This window comes from Lycium barbarum, chromosome 3, assembly GCF_019175385.1.
Source record: "Lycium barbarum isolate Lr01 chromosome 3, ASM1917538v2, whole genome shotgun sequence".
Classification (NCBI taxonomy): Eukaryota; Viridiplantae; Streptophyta; class Magnoliopsida; order Solanales; family Solanaceae; genus Lycium; species Lycium barbarum.
The window spans coordinates 451,980-469,105 of record NC_083339.1 but is presented as its reverse complement, the minus strand read 5'-3'; the positions used below and the strand labels follow the sequence as shown (position 1 = coordinate 469,105).

At 33.0% G+C, this 17,126-nt stretch overlaps 2 protein-coding genes across 3 annotated transcripts; both read right to left on the bottom strand.

Annotated features, from left to right (window-relative positions):
* Positions 1-2,516: 2,516 nt before the first annotated feature.
* On the bottom strand, positions 2,517-8,193 carry LOC132629816 (uncharacterized). Of its 2 annotated transcripts, none has more exons than XM_060345189.1 (9): positions 8,170-8,193; positions 7,085-7,194; positions 6,188-6,363; positions 5,475-5,542; positions 5,286-5,387; positions 5,057-5,212; positions 4,090-4,200; positions 3,147-3,276; positions 2,517-3,069 (listed from the first exon to the last, which is right to left on the bottom strand). In XM_060345189.1, exons 2-9 carry the CDS (start codon positions 7,183-7,185, stop codon positions 2,993-2,995), a joined length of 921 nt encoding a protein of 306 aa, XP_060201172.1. In that variant the 5' UTR covers positions 7,186-7,194; positions 8,170-8,193; the 3' UTR covers positions 2,517-2,992. The 2 variants fall into 2 exon arrangements, with proteins under 2 accessions (XP_060201172.1, XP_060201171.1); XM_060345188.1 differs by lacking the exon at positions 8,170-8,193 and adding an exon at positions 8,043-8,117.
* Positions 8,194-9,254: 1,061 nt separating this feature from the next.
* LOC132629815 (rho GTPase-activating protein 5-like) lies at positions 9,255-15,481 on the bottom strand. Its single transcript, XM_060345187.1, has 5 exons — positions 14,466-15,481; positions 12,142-12,262; positions 11,887-12,006; positions 11,024-11,254; positions 9,255-10,066 (listed from the first exon to the last, which is right to left on the bottom strand). Exons 1-5 carry the CDS (start codon positions 14,945-14,947, stop codon positions 9,563-9,565), a joined length of 1,458 nt encoding a protein of 485 aa, XP_060201170.1. The 5' UTR covers positions 14,948-15,481; the 3' UTR covers positions 9,255-9,562.
* Between the last annotated feature and the right edge of the window lie 1,645 nt (positions 15,482-17,126).

Genomic DNA, 17,126 nt, shown 5'->3' with positions numbered 1-17,126 from the left:
ACGGGTCATTTGCACTTTTGTCCCTATTTTCTGCTGTTCTTTAATTTTTGCCTTCAAAAGAACTTATGTCTAGAGGAGCATAAGTTGTGTATCATAATATCCACATATTATATCAATGTCCTTAAAGAACTTATGCCCCTGTAGGCATAAGTTCGATTTTGAAGGGCCAACCGTGCAATTAGTTGACACATACGGGTATAAAATAACCCCCATTAAATTGATTTATTTACTAATAATATATTAACATTAAGAATAATATTTAAAAAGAAGAGGAAGCCAGCGGATGGATTTTATAGAAAGTGTCTATTCCTTAAAGTAGTGTCCTTTAGAATTATTAACTAACTTCTTAAATATATGGTTCGACGTTAATTCATTGATTGAATAGAAGAAGTTACATTGCATTAGCAAATGCGGAAAGTTGCCGAAAATACCAGACAATCAATAGGGTAAATTGGTAAGACATAAATATGAACATTTTCAACAAATGTAAGGACGTATATAGATGTCGATCAGTTTACATTCCTTGTCCCAAATGTAAATTATTTGACAATTTTAATTTATTTACATACACATGAAATATCACGTTTTCGCGAGTTTCACACCCTAACTTTCAATTGTTCCCTTTTCTTACATGAACTATTATCATCTATGTTTTTTCCTAGTTGAACTACCACATCTATGTATCAAAACACACCTCGTAGCATAGCTGACTAGGCCAGCTATCAGTTGTTCCATTTTCTACCTGAACTATCACCATATACTCAATTAGGTGCGTTTTAATACATAGATAGTGATAATTCAGGTAGGAAAAGGGAACAACGGATAGTTGGAGTGTGAAACCCGCGAATAAGTCATAGTTTAGATGTGATTTTGACCATTATCGCAACTCTACCTCTCCTTAAACCGAGACCCACTTGTGAGATTACACTGAGTATGTTATTGTTATTTTACATTTTTCATTTTTCTACACAATCCAACAAAAAAGAACAATATATTTTCAAATTTCTTTTACATTTTAAAGTTTTCACGAACTATGCTACCTCATCCCTGTGAGACACGTACACAACCCTCTTTTGGTGTTTATTTTCTCCTTTGGCTGTCTTTTAAGTTCTCCTTTGTAAAAAAAAAAAAAAAAAGAACATTGATGTTCCATCTCAAGTACGTTTTGGAGCAGTTTAGTCACCTTTGGGCCATTATGCGAGGTATTTTAACTGTTAATTATGTCTTAAATTTTTCCCTGGTATATTTAGGAAACACATTGTTCTAATAGATTTAGGAAAGGAAAACATGTTGTCCTTTAGGATTGGGAAAACTTTCTCTTATAGGTTGTGACTACGTGGGATCTATATATATGGGTTATAGTTGGGGATCATTATATTGTACTCTTGTTCTCTTTCATGGTGAAAAACTCTCTTTGCTTCTGCCCCGAGAATTAGGCTTGCCGAACCTCATTAAATCCTTTAGTTATTTGTCTTCTCTATTCAGAACATTCTGATTCACCCTCTGGTTCTGCTGCTTGGCATAAGCCACTCGTGTGATTCTTTCTCAACATTAACAAAACAGGCATGCAGATGGAGAGTTGTGCGGATCAAGAGGCAGATTTAGTGAAGCTTCAGGCAGAGTTACTGCAGCTTCGGGCAGAGGTAGTGGAGCTTCTGGCAGAGTTGAGAGATCGAAAGCTTCAGTTGAAAGAGCGAGAGGCTCAGCTTGCAGATCAGGAGGCATTATTGTTTGCTCGAGAGGCTCAACTTGCAGGTCAGGAGGCATTATATAATGCTCATGATGCTGTATCGGTTACTCGAAATGCTGTGTTGGTTGCTCAAAATGCAGTAATTATTGCTCTTCGTGCTGTATTGGCCAGGCAGGATCAGATCATCAACAAAAGAACAACATATCCAGTGTAATCCCACAAGTGGAGTGTAGGGAGGGCAATATGTACGCAAGACCTTAAGTAGCATTATAGTGGCATGAGTTTTGCAGATTTGGGTCCACAAATTGGTGCAGCTTTGCAAGATATGAACAGAATCTAGATGCACCGGGACAGTATATACTTTAGAGTGCTTGTTTTTCAGTTTATGTTTGAAAAAACAAAACAAATTTGTTTATTTTACATACTTTGTTTATTACTTTCTCTAACTACGTTTGATTTGATTCATGTCTCAACATGATTCAATAAGAATCTGTTAATATCTTTTTCTAATGTAATGACTCGAGAATCCTTGATGACTGCCAGTGCCTTATATTCAGTTCAATCCATAAATGTGTAAGCACAAGCACTTGAAGGCTAATGTATAGCATTCCTATTACTGATGAATAAAGCTCCACAAAAGAAGAATTATTCAGAGCAGGCTCAATGAATATCGTTTGGATGGTTAGAGGACCTTATCTATAGATGTAAAGAAGGGTGTGAAGTTTATGTAAATTACCTCCAATTCTCTCTTACTACGGTGACAAATCATTTTTCACTTTCTTTGCGATAAAAGTGAAGAAAAATAAGGTACAGAACAGAGTAACAATGCCTACAATCAGTGCAAACTGAAACAATAGTAGTAAATACCAGTGATACCACATTACACAAGTGTCTGCTATCCACAAAAGAAAACTGAAACTGAAACTAACTATTTAGTTGTTGGCCCAATGATACACAAGAAATGGTCAAGAATATTGAGAATGCTTGCATTAACAATCTGTTTTTTCCAGCATAAATTGTTGGGATCCAAAAGAGTTAATGGTCAGAAGCACACCTAAACTATTACCTTTTTCGCAAGTTTCATACCTAAATTATCACTCCCTTTGTATTAAAACACACCTCGTTGCTGAGTTGGCCTCCACACGCCTGTTATCGATTGATTTCAAATATTTAGCCAACTCAACATAGAGGTGTGTTTTAATACAAAGGGAATGATAGTTTAGGTGTGTTTTTGACCATTATTTCATCCAATAAATTACCCAGTCAGCCAAATGGTCTTCATTTGTCTGTTAAATTAGCCACTTAGCCAGAAACACGTGCGTCTTCAACAAATGGGATTGTGTTCCACACTGTCAACTTCATAGGATTATTCCAATTACCTGTAGTAACTAGAACGTGTTAAGAACTTTTCTTCGTTGACATTCTCGACTTCATGGAGAAAGATACTTTTTCTTACCTTTGGATTTGACATCCTTTTCTGTGCAAATGGCAGCATAATGAGAACCAGCCAGTTCCAGGAGCATGAACTGCCAATTGCTTGTATTGTCATCGGCGTTATAAAGAGAATCCACAACTATTTCACATGCCTGAAAGAAAAGTTTGCATATCAATAAAAGCTTTCAGTGTAACCTTGTCTTCTATAAAGTAGCTAGCTAGTACTTGCTCCGGAGTCGCAGAAGGAGGAGGAAACTGAAAGGGTGTAATGTTGACGAAAAACAGTAATAGAAAACTGCTCTGTTTGATCGAGGCGCCATTTCTATAGTAGAAATATTTGCTGATGTTACACATTTAATTCTGTTAAACAGTTCAGCTTGATCCCTATTTGGATAGAACAGGCTCTGAAAATAAATGAAAAATAGCAGACACTCCAAAAGTTGTACCTTTAAATGTGATCTCCAGCTAATTTCCTTTTTTTTTTTCTTTCAATGTTTCCGTCAAATCTAACAGACAGAGTTCGGTAATATTTACGGAGACTAAAAGTGTTAAGCTTTTGGCAAACTTAAATGACCAAAACTGAAAGTGCATACATAAGGGACTATGTTGAACCTACTCTCATACATAAGGGACCATATTTGTCATTTTCTCAAAAAAAAAAAAGTAAGAGGAAATGTTCGGTTTGGACAAGGCTTAGGAGTACATTTTAGTTGTTGCTCGAGCATAACTACTTGCTGACGTTACATATTTAATCCTCTTAAATGGTTCAGCCTAACCACCTTTTTTCATATAAAAAAAAAAAAACCACATGGCTGATCCCATAGAAGGACTGTATCATGCTGATTAAACCCGTTAGCATTTGATATAACATGACAGTTAACATCATTGTCATTGCACCAACAACATAAGCTCCTCTGAATTAGCGATCAAACTTGAATAGAAAATATCAGTTGTGGCATGCATACCTCAGCACTTGAAATCTGAGACAGATCAAAGTGTTCTCCGGTAGCACGAATAGTAAATGTCTTGAAAGGTGCACCCGAGAAACCCTTCCCAAGTGCTTTTACATATGCCTCCTGCAAGAAATATATTTCCTCAGCAAATTCAACTTAATAGATAATAAGAATAACGAAATATTGATTCTTTCGATAGAAGCACCACCATTTCAAGGGAAATTTTAACCTAACCAGCTGTTATTCAAGTTGCGGACCTGCTCAACAACTCAACAAATTACTGCTAACAAACCACAGTTCATGAAGAGAGCAACCCCCAAAATTAACACTTCTTTAATAATAGAATGTACTACGTTTGATCTTAAGAAAGTCTGTTTATTCCTTCAGAAACTTGTTTATTCCTTCACAGACTCCTGTAAATCTTCTTATACCCACAGGCCTTTAACTTTTTCTCTTCGTAAAATAGTAGAATACTACCAATGACTATTCTGTTCCATTCAGATTATCTTTTTATTGTATGTAAGACAAGTGCTTATTTCCAGCCTCACCTTAGAAAGAATTAACAAAGGAAGTTTTGGGAGAAAATTGCCTCATTCTGAATACTTTCATCTTTATACCTATTTCAAATTTGAAATGCTAAAAGTGGGGCAAGATTCAAGGCAACTGCGAGAAGTTCAAACAACCAGCATCTGCTCAATGACTAAAACGTGGAAAATAAAGTCCTATTTTTCCCGAGGCAAAGGAGCATGGAAAATCTAATGTTATATCATGAGCGAGTTGTATGAAGAAATGAAAGAAAGATTGGACATGAGTATGCCAGATCCTTGAAACATAAAGATAATTAGGATAGCTACATTCTTAAGATATCTAATTGCTATGATTGTTATAATTGAGCAAATAACTAAACATGATTAGCCCGTAAACACGGTGATATTATCAGAAACTGTAAAGAAATATCAAGACATCAAAATAGACTTACCTTTAGCGTCCATAACTTTATAAACTCCTGGTTCTGGATATAGGGATCTCTAATAGCAGTCAACACTTCAAGTTCATGTTTGGAGAAGTATCTTCTAGCTAAAGCCAATATGTTGTGCTTTGTTGTTCTTTGTTTTTCCTCCACATCCACACCAATCTATAAATAAAAGAAGTATTTACCACTTATCTGAATATACAACATAAACTGACTTGAGGACAAGAATGTTTACAGGAGAATTTATTGTCACACCACAGGCTATCAGAGATGACGTATGCGAGATGTTGAAATGCAAAGAAGGCGGCTCCCAATTGTAACTGCACGACCAATCGACCTATTGGCATAACCACATAATGTTCATTGTACACAAAACCAGAAGGAAAACATGAGCAAACCAATCGAAAGGCATTGAAAGACGAACCTCTGGTTTCCCATGAACATTATTCCTAAACTTGAGGGATTTGGGTGTCACTGAAGAATTTATCTGATCTAGCAAAAAACAACGCCTTCATGAGCCATCGGACAGTTAAATTCTCTTACTCTGTTATGATAAGTCATGATAGAGCAAATTATTTTTGAAGAACTGAAAATTTCTCTTGCCCTGTTATGATAAGTCATGATAGAACAAATAAATTTCCAAATCTGAAACTGAAATGAAACGATTGGAAAGACAGCACATCCTTTACAATTTCTTTGAGTTCTACTAGCAGCAAACGAACACATTCACATTAATATTTCAAAACTCAGTGATCACAAAGTAACAATCCGTAGCCATCAGAACAACTGAATAGTTACATTTGTGGAAGGAAGGTTGAATCTCTATTCAACCAAAGGATACATCCTTCAACACAAAATTTTAATTTCAACGATATGAATTGTTATGTGAAACCATTGTTCACTCAACGAATGTCTATACTTTGATCTGAATACATTAAATGACCACATTATTTGCCTGCACTGCAAATAAAAAGAAAAACATACCTAAAACAACCATAGACATTAGACAGTAAGTTTAGAGAAAATATGCGTGATGCACATAACCTTCTAACTATTCATACTATCAATTTCATTCGTGCAAGTAACTGATTCTTCTTAACCAACAGCAAGCAAATTCAATTCAACATTATATCTTACATCTAGCAATGGTAGTTCTGACAAGCGCACGAGCAAGCAAAGCACTTTTCCTCAACTCATCTCTTTGAAAACTCATAACTTTTTCAATCTCACATGGTGATAGAATTTCCATATATTTGTTCAAAAGGGATTCACCCTTAACCTGATTGGGTATCACATACCAAAGATGTATCTCCCTAAGAATCAAGCATTGAACAAAAAAATTAAAACCCAAAAAGTCATTCTTTGCAAAATAATTAAACATATATCTTATCCATCTTACAACATAAAACTACTAGCCTGTTTGGTCAAGCTTCTAGGAAGACAAAAGTGTTTAATTTTTTGAAAAAAAAAAAAAAGCTTCTTTTTTTTTTTTTTTTGAAAAATGCTTATTTTAGAGAGTTGCAGTGTTTGGCCAAACTTTTGGGAAATAAGGACCCGTTTGGCCATAAAATTATTCACTTTTTTCCGGAATAAATTTTCACTTTTATTTGAAAATCACTATTTGGCCATGAAAATTACAAATCCAACTTGAAGTTGTATTTCGAGTTTGCAAAACAATTTATAACCCATTTTTCCAACTCACTTTTCACTTTTGAAGTTGTCTCTAAGTACATTCAAGCATGAACATTATTCCGAATATTCTTTGCAAAAAGTATAACCAAACACAACTCCAACTCCATAAATACCAAATAAAGAGAAAAATATTTGGAATCTATGGCCAAACGCCTATTAAGCATTTTTGAATAGTCGCAAAAGTTTTTTTCAGAAGCCGAAAATAGTGTTTTTTTTCTTTCCTGGAAGCACTTTTGAAACCTTGGCCGAACACAAATTTGACTCTAACATTAGTAAAAGTGTTGTTCAAATTAATTAGTCAAACGCAAACTAACTCGGAGAAAATAAAGAATTGAATCTTACTTTGGAGATGGGAGTGAAATAGGAGTTAAAGGGGGTAAAGAACTGAACATTTTCCCATCAATACTACATTGGATCCTCATTCTTGAAAATCCACTAAGCATTTAAATTTTCTGCAAAATTAAAAAGTGAAAAAAAAAATTGAGTCTTTCTAGATGAAATCAACAGATATATTGATTTAGAAATTTCAAAGAGCTCAAAAATGAAAACCCACTAAGCATTTAAATTTTTTTTTGCAAAAAAAAAAAAAAAGTAAAAAAAAAAAAATTGAATCTTTTTATAGATGAACATCTATAAATATACTGATTTTAGCAATTTCAAAGAGCTCAAAAATGAAAACCCATATGCATACCACTAAGCATTTAAATTTTCTGCAAATAAAAAGTAAAAAAAAAAAAATGAATATTTATGGATGAACATCTATAAATTATAATGATTTTAGCAATTTCAAAGAGCTCAAAAATGAAAACCCATATGCATACCACTAAGCATTTAAATTTTCTGCAAATAAAAAGTAAAAAAAAAAAAATGAATATTTATGGATGAACATCTATAAATTATAATGATTTTAGCAATTTCAAAGAGCTCAAAAATTAAAACCTATATGCATACCACTAAGCATTTAAATTTTCTGCAAATAAAAAAGTAAATATATATATATATATATTGAATGTTTATAGATGAACATTTACAAATATACTGATTTAGTAATTTCAAAGAGCTCAAAAATGAAAACCCACTAAGCATTTAAATTTACTGCAAATAAAAATTCAAAAAAAAAATTGAGTCTTTATAGATGAATATCTACAAATATACTGATTTAGCAATTTAAAAGAGCTCAAAAATGAAAACCCATATGCATACAAAAAAAAAAAAAAAATCAGTCTTTATAGATGAAAATCTACATATACTGAATTTAAAATTTTAAAAGAGCTCAAAAATGAAAAACCCATATGCATACCACTAAACATTTAAATTTTCTGCAAATAATTTTTTTTTTAAAATTGAGTCTTTATAGATGAATATATACACTGATATACTGAATTTAGAAACTTAAAAGACCTTAAAATGAAAGCCCATATACATACCAAGTCAATGAATAAAAAAAAAAAATTGAAGGTTTTAGAATTTAGCCTTTTTAGTTATAGTGGTGAATTAGAAGAAAATATGGTTATTTTTTTAAGAAGGTAAACCGGATTTTATTTGTTGAATGAATTGTATTTTCGCCCCTAAAGTGTATGAGATGTTATATTTTACTCCCATGAAGAATTGTTTTTGGCGTTTGGTGGAAAAGTTGGTTGAAATATTTTTTGCAAATTTTCTTTTTTAGTTTTGTTTTGGCAGTTTTTAAACTTTTCAAATTTGGAAAAAATTGTTACTTTTTTCAAAAACAATTTTTTTTATCATTTAAGCAAAGGCTAATCTATACAAATGTCCCTTTCTTTACCATCACTTAGATTTTGCTCATATTTTAAAAGTGGTACAAATATAGCTCATAGGAAATTAGCTTTTGGAACAACATTAGACTCGTGTCTAATGTTTGCTTATATATTGTTCAACCTTATAGACAAAAAATAAATTATTGTCTAACGTTTGCATAACTTGCAACTCTTTTTAGACTATGGTTTAACGTTGTCTCAAAGATTATTAATCTGCTCAAAAGTGATTTTTAAACCGTGGTCTAAGGGTCTATAAGTTGCAAGAGAAATAAAAAGAGAGTCATTTACTAAACAATTGTCCATAAAAGGGACAACCGGGGAAAATTTCACCTTAAGGAACCAATCTTTGGATTAATTTTATAGGAGTAATAATTAAAACTCAACTCAGTTGAAACATCTAATGTGATTTTTTCATTTATGCAAACTATTTTTTTAGTTTCCATCCAACATTCAGTATTCATTTTGGGGCCAACTATCCAGATAGTCCCAACCATTTAGGATTCATTTTGAGGCCAACTATTCAAATTCGCACCGGAAAATCCCAATTTGGGGTAAAGCACTCTTTACGGAAGACCCATTCCCAAAACTCAAACCGAGATCTCTGATTAAGGATGAAAGAGTATTACCACCTCACCATAATATTTGGTGGCTATTATCCAATCTATTGAGTGCATGTAGAAAGCATTATTGGTCACTTTTTTTTTAATAATGGTAACATTAGCACTATTGGTCACTTATTAATGTCAAAGGAAGAAAATCATATTGAAATTGGAAACCACAACAATATTCATTCTACAAAAAGAGCACATAAATTACATTCATCCTGCTTAAGTTTCCCCACCCAAACATGCCCAGGAGGGAAAGGTGACAGAATTCCTGTTTCAACTACTAAGTAACCAATATGCAAAGCACAAGACTGAAAAAATATGACCCCAAATTACAACACAACAGGGATGATACAGTGTCTTTTAAAACATAAATCACAACCATTTTACTTCTTTATGAGGCAGCAATGGCCCGTTGTGGCGAGACATATATATATTCATCGCCAGGCTTCCACCCTTTCTGTTGTCACATTCAACCTATCGATGATTCTAACCTCTTTGCCCTTCTCTAAATTCCCAGTCGGCCATTCAATCATTTTCTTCGATCCTGTGAGAGTACTAGAACTACTCGAATGCACACTTTTAGTCCTTCGCATTTTTGGTTGACTTCTTCCACTTGTGTTTGAGATTTCACTGAGACAATCACCGAGCGAATGTCCATGTAATTCATTTTCAACTTTAATTTCTCCGAGGTAGTTAGCAGGCCCACTTGAGGGTCGTCCTTTCGATATAAAGATATCCTCCTCCTCGATCTCATTAGATGTCTGAACTATTGGTTGTGAAGCGTTTTGATGTCCATTTTCGTCGAATGGCTCGAGTTCTGGTGCGGGACTGGCTTCTACAACAGATTCTTCTCGGTCTTTCAAGGTCCGGATAATTAGAGTCTTTAGAAAGTTCATAACTTGAACCGCATACATCAAAGCAGTCAACGGATCAGCCATCTGCAGAAAGAAGAAGTTTCACCATTTTTTGTTAATAGAAGAAAACACTTGCTGTATTATTCTAAAATTAGAACATCAGAAAGAAGCGGTGCACACTGAAATGATCGGTCTATGGCATTTGAAATAATGCGTATCTTCATACTTGTACAAAGTTCCAAGAGAGATTTCAGGTATAAAAAAAAAGATTGAACTGCTATAGTTGTTTCCTGAGAAAATAACAAAAATGGTCCACTTTGTTTGAAGTTGAAGTAGGTTCAAACTAGTCCCTTAAGTATGAACTGAACAGTTTTGGTCCTTTGAGTTTGTCGAAAGTTAACACTTTTAGTCTCCGTCAAATATTTAACAATTTATGTTCGCTAGATTGGTGGAAACAGTGAGAACAATGGATTTAACCATAAACACGAAGAAATTCTCATCAAATTAAAATATATACAACGCAAAAAACTACACAAACAAGTAGAAATTACACCTTAAAAAGTTATACTAGACTCCGGAAATAAATAAAAAATAGCAGAAAATACAAAAATTATACCTCTAAATCTGATTTCCCATTAATTTCCTTTTGTTTCATAGTTCCTGCTAAATTTAACTGACAAGGTTCGGTAGATATTTAACACAGACTAAAAGTATCAACTTTTGGCAAACTTAAACGACCAAAACTGTTAAATGCACACTTAAGGAACTATTTTGAATCTACCCTCAAACTTAAGGGGCCCATTTTGTCATTTCTCTTGTTTCGTTGACCAGTTTTCTTGCTGTTTATGCAAACAATTACGGTTCCTGATCATGATGACCCCAGAAATGGAAATTGCACTCTTTGACATAGCCACAACACAACCTCTAAACCCCACCCCCCAAACTTAAAAACACGATAAGATAAAGGAAAAGAGATGCAATAGGAGCAACGACATAATTTCTTCATGTTTCTTTTAAAAGTGCATGGAAATTTTGACCTACCAGTGTCATATTTGGAGCAAACACCATAGCGATATTACGTGCGTTCATTTTGTTAAAACTTTCCAATTGAGCAACATCAGCCATCAAGTTAATAGCCCAATCTAATAGAGCAGCTTCAGTTGGTGGAAGAAGTCTCACGAGGCGCACACACTCTTCTTCTGATTGAGCATGCATAATTTCCTCTGGTGAGAGAGGGTCCAAAACTCCTCTTGGCAACTCTCTGAACCAAGCCTATAAAAGTATCATCACCTCATGTCAATTACCCCACACAGCTGAAATGAAAAATTAAAACAACCATAACATGCATAGAGAAAATAATTAAGTGGACCAGAACCGGAGCCGAAGCTAGGATTTTAAGATTATGGGTTCTGAATTTTAGAAAAGTCAGGTTACTGGGTTCTGGATAAATTATTTATACATGTTAAGTGGATTTTTAACATAAAAATACAGGGGTTAGGCCAAAGCTACTGGGTTCTATCAAACCTGTAAACTGCACTGTGGCTTCGCACCTGAACAGAACACTCTAGCTAGTTCAAAGAGTTGTAAAAGATCGACATGCTTCATCTATGAAGAAAGATGCTACGGAAATAGAAACTCTAATTCAAGTTCAAATACAACTAATGGAAGTTACTTCCTACAAAATGAGAAATTCCGCCTCAAAAGCTGATATCAAAAGATATTGAGCACTTGCAATCCGGGCGAATAATTACCCAAAAATGTCAAATGAAATCTATGTCGCCCTGACTCTTCAAAAATGTCGCTAGGTGCATGTCAGATCCTCCAAAAGTAGAGCATTTTTGGAGGACCAGACATGGGACTGGAAGCATTTTTTGAGAGTCTGGGCAACATGTGCAGAATATCACCTTTATAAGACCTGCTAAGCAATGGACATCAATGTTATCTGGAATAATTCCCCTATTTAGCTGCTCCCTGACAAATTCTTCTTGACCATTTTCAGCATTGATCCTGAAGATCCCTTCAGCCTGCAAGTCCACAACCCATTTTCATTATTGAAAAGTTATGTAACTTCTCGAGATCACACATATCAGTGATAGATACCTAGTCAAACATTTTAATTGATCAACATAAGGGAGATTAAAGAGTTGGTGGATGCACACCTGTAAGCCACCTTGAGTATATAAGCGCCCTTGCATCATCAGAAGGATTGTAGGGACGCTATTTCCTCTGGAGTCAAATGAAAGCTGCATGCAGTCTGTCGAAACTCCAAAGACTCTTGTACTGCAGAAAACAACACCAACATCAATTAGAAGAGCATGGCATTTTTTGACTAGACAAAAATCTGAACATGTCGTTCTGCACCATATAAAAAGCTCGTAACAAGGATAAGATCAAAAGTTACTAGAAAACAAAAGAGGTCATAAAAAACTAAAAAAGTAGTGTGCCTTCACAAAACTTGTATTCCCGCCATCCTAATTTATGTGACACTCTTTCCTGTAGCAACAATTTAACTTTAGACTTCTCATTTTACCCTTAATGGTATGATTCATAGCCACACAAATATCTATGGCTTATCTTAAACCACGAGTTTAAAAAGTCTCTCTTTCATTCTTAAACTTTGTGTCCAGTTAAACACCTTCACATAAATTGGGACGGAGGGAGTAGTTACTATTGTAACACTTATGAAACAACAGCTTGCTCGGCGAGCAAAGAGAACAACTTTTTCTTCATTTCTTCTTCTTTTTTTTTTTTTTTAGTTTTTTTCGTTTTTCATTTTCTTTTACTATGTTGAAGGATGCAATGACCAGAAGCGGTTGACATATTCCCACTGCAGTACGAGAAGACTATAGACTCATGGACATAAGAAACTAAAAAGTAAAAGTGAAAGGCCTATACTTCATTTTTTTCAAATCTTGATCATATATCCCAGAATTTCCAGTGTGTGGATACCACTTCAACACACACACACACACACATACATATATATAATTTCTCCATTACTGAATGAAAAGTATGCTTTAACGATCCATATTTTTCTAACCTACCATGTGCTATCACAGATTTAAAAATAGTCAATATCTGGTAAGTGTATTCATCATGAAGAAAGGAAAATTCCAACTTGAAGCAGAAGCACATGCTGCTGTTAATCTAATTACAAGGATGCACCATTAATCATCATTTCATGGACATATTTAATCAAATATTTATGCATTCCACTGCATAAATTATTAGCTTTCCCATAATTATTTAAACCACAAGTAATGTTCTCCTTGTAACAAGAGCATATGCTGGATAAGGCTGTCAAAATTCCAAACAAATAATAATAAGATAACTTAAAGAAGCCTACAGCCCTTCTTCTGCTTACCAGAAAGAGAAAAGAACAAAAAGATAAAACTTGAATAATAATAATAATAATAATAACGAAGATGGAATCTCTCAAAATCATATTCAACTATTTCAATATTAAGGGCTCGTTTGGACATAAATATTTGTTGCTTTTTTACAAGTCCTATTCCCCAAAAACTTCGAACATTTTTTAAAGTGAAATCTATGTCCAAACCCAACTTCAACTTTCAGATATTTTTTCGACTTAAGTTCAAATACTACTTTTTTTTTTCTTCAAATATCACTTAATTTATGTCCAAATGCATACTAAATGTCACATATAAAAAATTATTTGAACATTAAATGTTATCAGAACCCAATAAAACTAGAAACACATACAAGGCAAAACCAAAAAAAACTAATAATTATAAAATAACACCAAGCACATATTCTAGAACATGAATGATTTAGAACAAACAACAACAACTAGTCAACTACGCCTCAATCCCACTTCTTCATTTAAGCTCATTTCATATCATCATCATACTAAGTAATAAATAAAACTAATAAATAATAAAATAACACCAAGCACATATCCTAGGCCATGAATGATTTAGAACAAACAATAACTGCTACGCCTCAGTCACAATCTAATTTGGGGTCGACTACGTGAACTCTCACTTCTTCATTTTAGCTCATTTCATATCATTACCATACTAAATAAAACAAAACGTAAATAATTTACAATAAAACCCCACTAAAAACCAAATGAAAAAGAAAAGTACTTTAAAAGGAAAAAGAAAAAAAAAACATAATATCAATCTCCACTTCTTCGTTTAAGCTCATTTCATATCATAATCATACTAAATAAAACAAAAAGTGAATAATTTAAAACAAAACCCCACTAAAAACAAATTGAAAAAGAAACATGGCAGTATGCAGGTTAATAGAAAAAACAACAACAACAACAACATACACAGTGAAATCCCATATTATGTGATCTAGAAAGGGTAAAGTGTACGCAGACCTTACCCCGCCTCGGAGGCTGTTTCCGAAAAACATGACGAAGAAAAAGTCTAGCAGTTCAAAGCAGTATGAAAATGAAACTAACGAAAACAAAGAGGTTAATAGAAAAAAGTGAAAATAAAACAAAACAAACCTGGCACTAGGGGCTCTTCTGGGAACTTCAGGTTCAAACTCAACAGGAAGTCCAAGAAAACCATTAAATCTATCAAAAGTGACATGAGCAACATGTCTAACATTACTAGGCCAACTAATCTCCATTGATGAATTAGCACTAGCAGACCTAGAAATAGAAGAAGAAGAACAAGAAGAAGCAAGCAATTCTTCAATAGCAAAATTACTCTTACTACAAGCAACCAAAGATTTCCTAAAACCAGTTACAAAAAGTGTTAACAAAGACAGTTGATCTGTTTCTCTTTCTCTTTCTCTCCTTTTTCTCTCTCTTTTAGTACCAGAAATACTAACACCTTCTACTTGTACCTCAGTATTTTCTACATAATACAAATTGGGTCCACTAATTAGACTCTCTTGGTAAGAAACATCATTATCTCTAGCCAATATACTGATGGAACTTGAAGATGAAGGTAACTCATGTGGGGGTTGTATTATTTCAGTCATTTTCAAGAAACCCACAAAAAAAATTTTAAAAAAAAAAATATATATATATATATATTATGTAAAGATTGGATTTTTTTGGTTAATTCAGTTATTTTCAAGAAACCCACAAAAGAAAAAATCTTTTTTTAATGACAGAAACAAGAAAAGTTCCTACCTAATAATTTCAGTAATTTTCAAGAAACCCAAAAAAAAAAAAAAAAAAGGATATTTTTGGTGAGTTTTAATGGTAGAAGAAGAAGCAAGAAAAGTTAGGTGGCAACTTTTTAAAGAAAATTTACAACAACTAATGTAAAATCCCTTTTATGATAGTTTGGTAGGTTAGTAGATTACAGAGAGGAAGAATGGGTTTTTGAGTAGAGTTGGATTCAAGCAAAGGTTGGTTTTTGGAAGGTGAGATATTAATATCATCATCACTATCTATACATTCTCATTTCCCTATTCTATGGACTACTTTGTTTTTTTTTTAATATGCTTTGGCCTAATGGTATTGGTTTATGAAAGCTCTATAGGGAAGTAGATAGATAGCGAGAATAGAAGCTACTATAGAAAGAAAGAGAATTGAGTTTTTATTATAGAGCCTCTTCTTGTTTTGGAATCAAAAATTATTTTTCTAATTTTCTAGCTTAGCTGGATTTGGCTCCTCTATCATGGCACTTTCTATAGTGTGTTTTTCTCTTTAGGAATTTTTGTAGGATACTAATTATAGCCTTGATATAATAACCGATAAAAGTTGTGTTAGAATAATAAGTATTTCTTCATTCTTTATTAGAGGTCTTGATCGAATTCGAGTTTTAAGTATAGAGTTGTCTTTGTTAGGGAGCGTTTTATCTGACAATGTGGACTTTCGATTTGTATTCGAATTTACATGGCCCCAATGAGGGTGTCGGACACTGAGTGGGAAATCAAGGTAGTTTTTGGCTGAATTCGGATTTAATCGGGCCCCAATGAAGGTGTCGGACATTCGGTGGGAAACCAAAAAAATGATATGATATATATCTTACATCGTCTGATATTCCTTTTGTCTCAATTTATGTGAAGTGGTTCGGGTTTGAGGATCAAAATATTTAATTTTGACTATGAATTAAGTATAGATTCTTGAAATATTGTAAAAATAAAATTTACATATTTGAAAATTATATGAAAAGTACTACTTCTTCCATCCTAAAGTACTCACTTTTAGCTTCTTGAGATTTAAATTACATGAACTTTAACCAATATTTTAAGATATATTTGTTCATCATATTGATATAGGAAACATTACAACTTATAGTACTTTTGAGGAGTTTTCGAATATCCAAATTTTAATTTAAGACTATTAGATTAATTTAATTCAATTTACTTCGAAAAAATTAGTCAAATTGACTCTTTAAAAGCGAAACGTGACAAATCATATTACCAATTTTGGAATAAATAAATAAAAATAAAGGTCTGCCTGATTTCTTTATCACATGACTTGCATTGTTTAATTAAAGGGAGTCAGTGTATAAACACGAAGAATTAATATTCCTAATCCAATAATTATATGACCTAATCATGTATAGATCTTATCTACCTTTTATTATTTCTATTGCAGGTCATTTGACATCTACAGTTGAATTATTACTGCTTTATTTATTATTTTGGAATAAATGAAGGCTTTATTTTAATGCTAAGAATAATAACAACTTGTATTGTGTAGGAAGGTACCTGGTTCTGTTAAGGTAGTTGCAGATCCAAGCAAGCAGGAAAATTATATTTAATAATACATTTGCTTTATTGGACTTCTTGGTTGATGGAGTAGTTATACACAAATTGTACTACAGAATTTATTTGAAAGATTAATAAAATGAAAATTGTTTTGTGGAGAATGATACGGAGATTGTTACGGAGAATAAATAATACATAGATTGTATTTGTTATATAATGAATGAATAATATGAGAATTATTTTTTAGCGATTAATATTATTGTAACTTGTAAGGATATTTTTATCTTTAGATGCTTTTATCCATGTATTGTTAACACATATATTATAACTTATACAAGTATTAATTGTATAATATTTAATTGCCGGTATTAAAATCCGCATAAATAATGCAAATATTCTAACTAAATATCGTATAAAATTATACAAAGATTAACTATTTAATGTTGAATATTATACTTCATAGTAAAAGATGTATAAAGCAAACCGATTTACC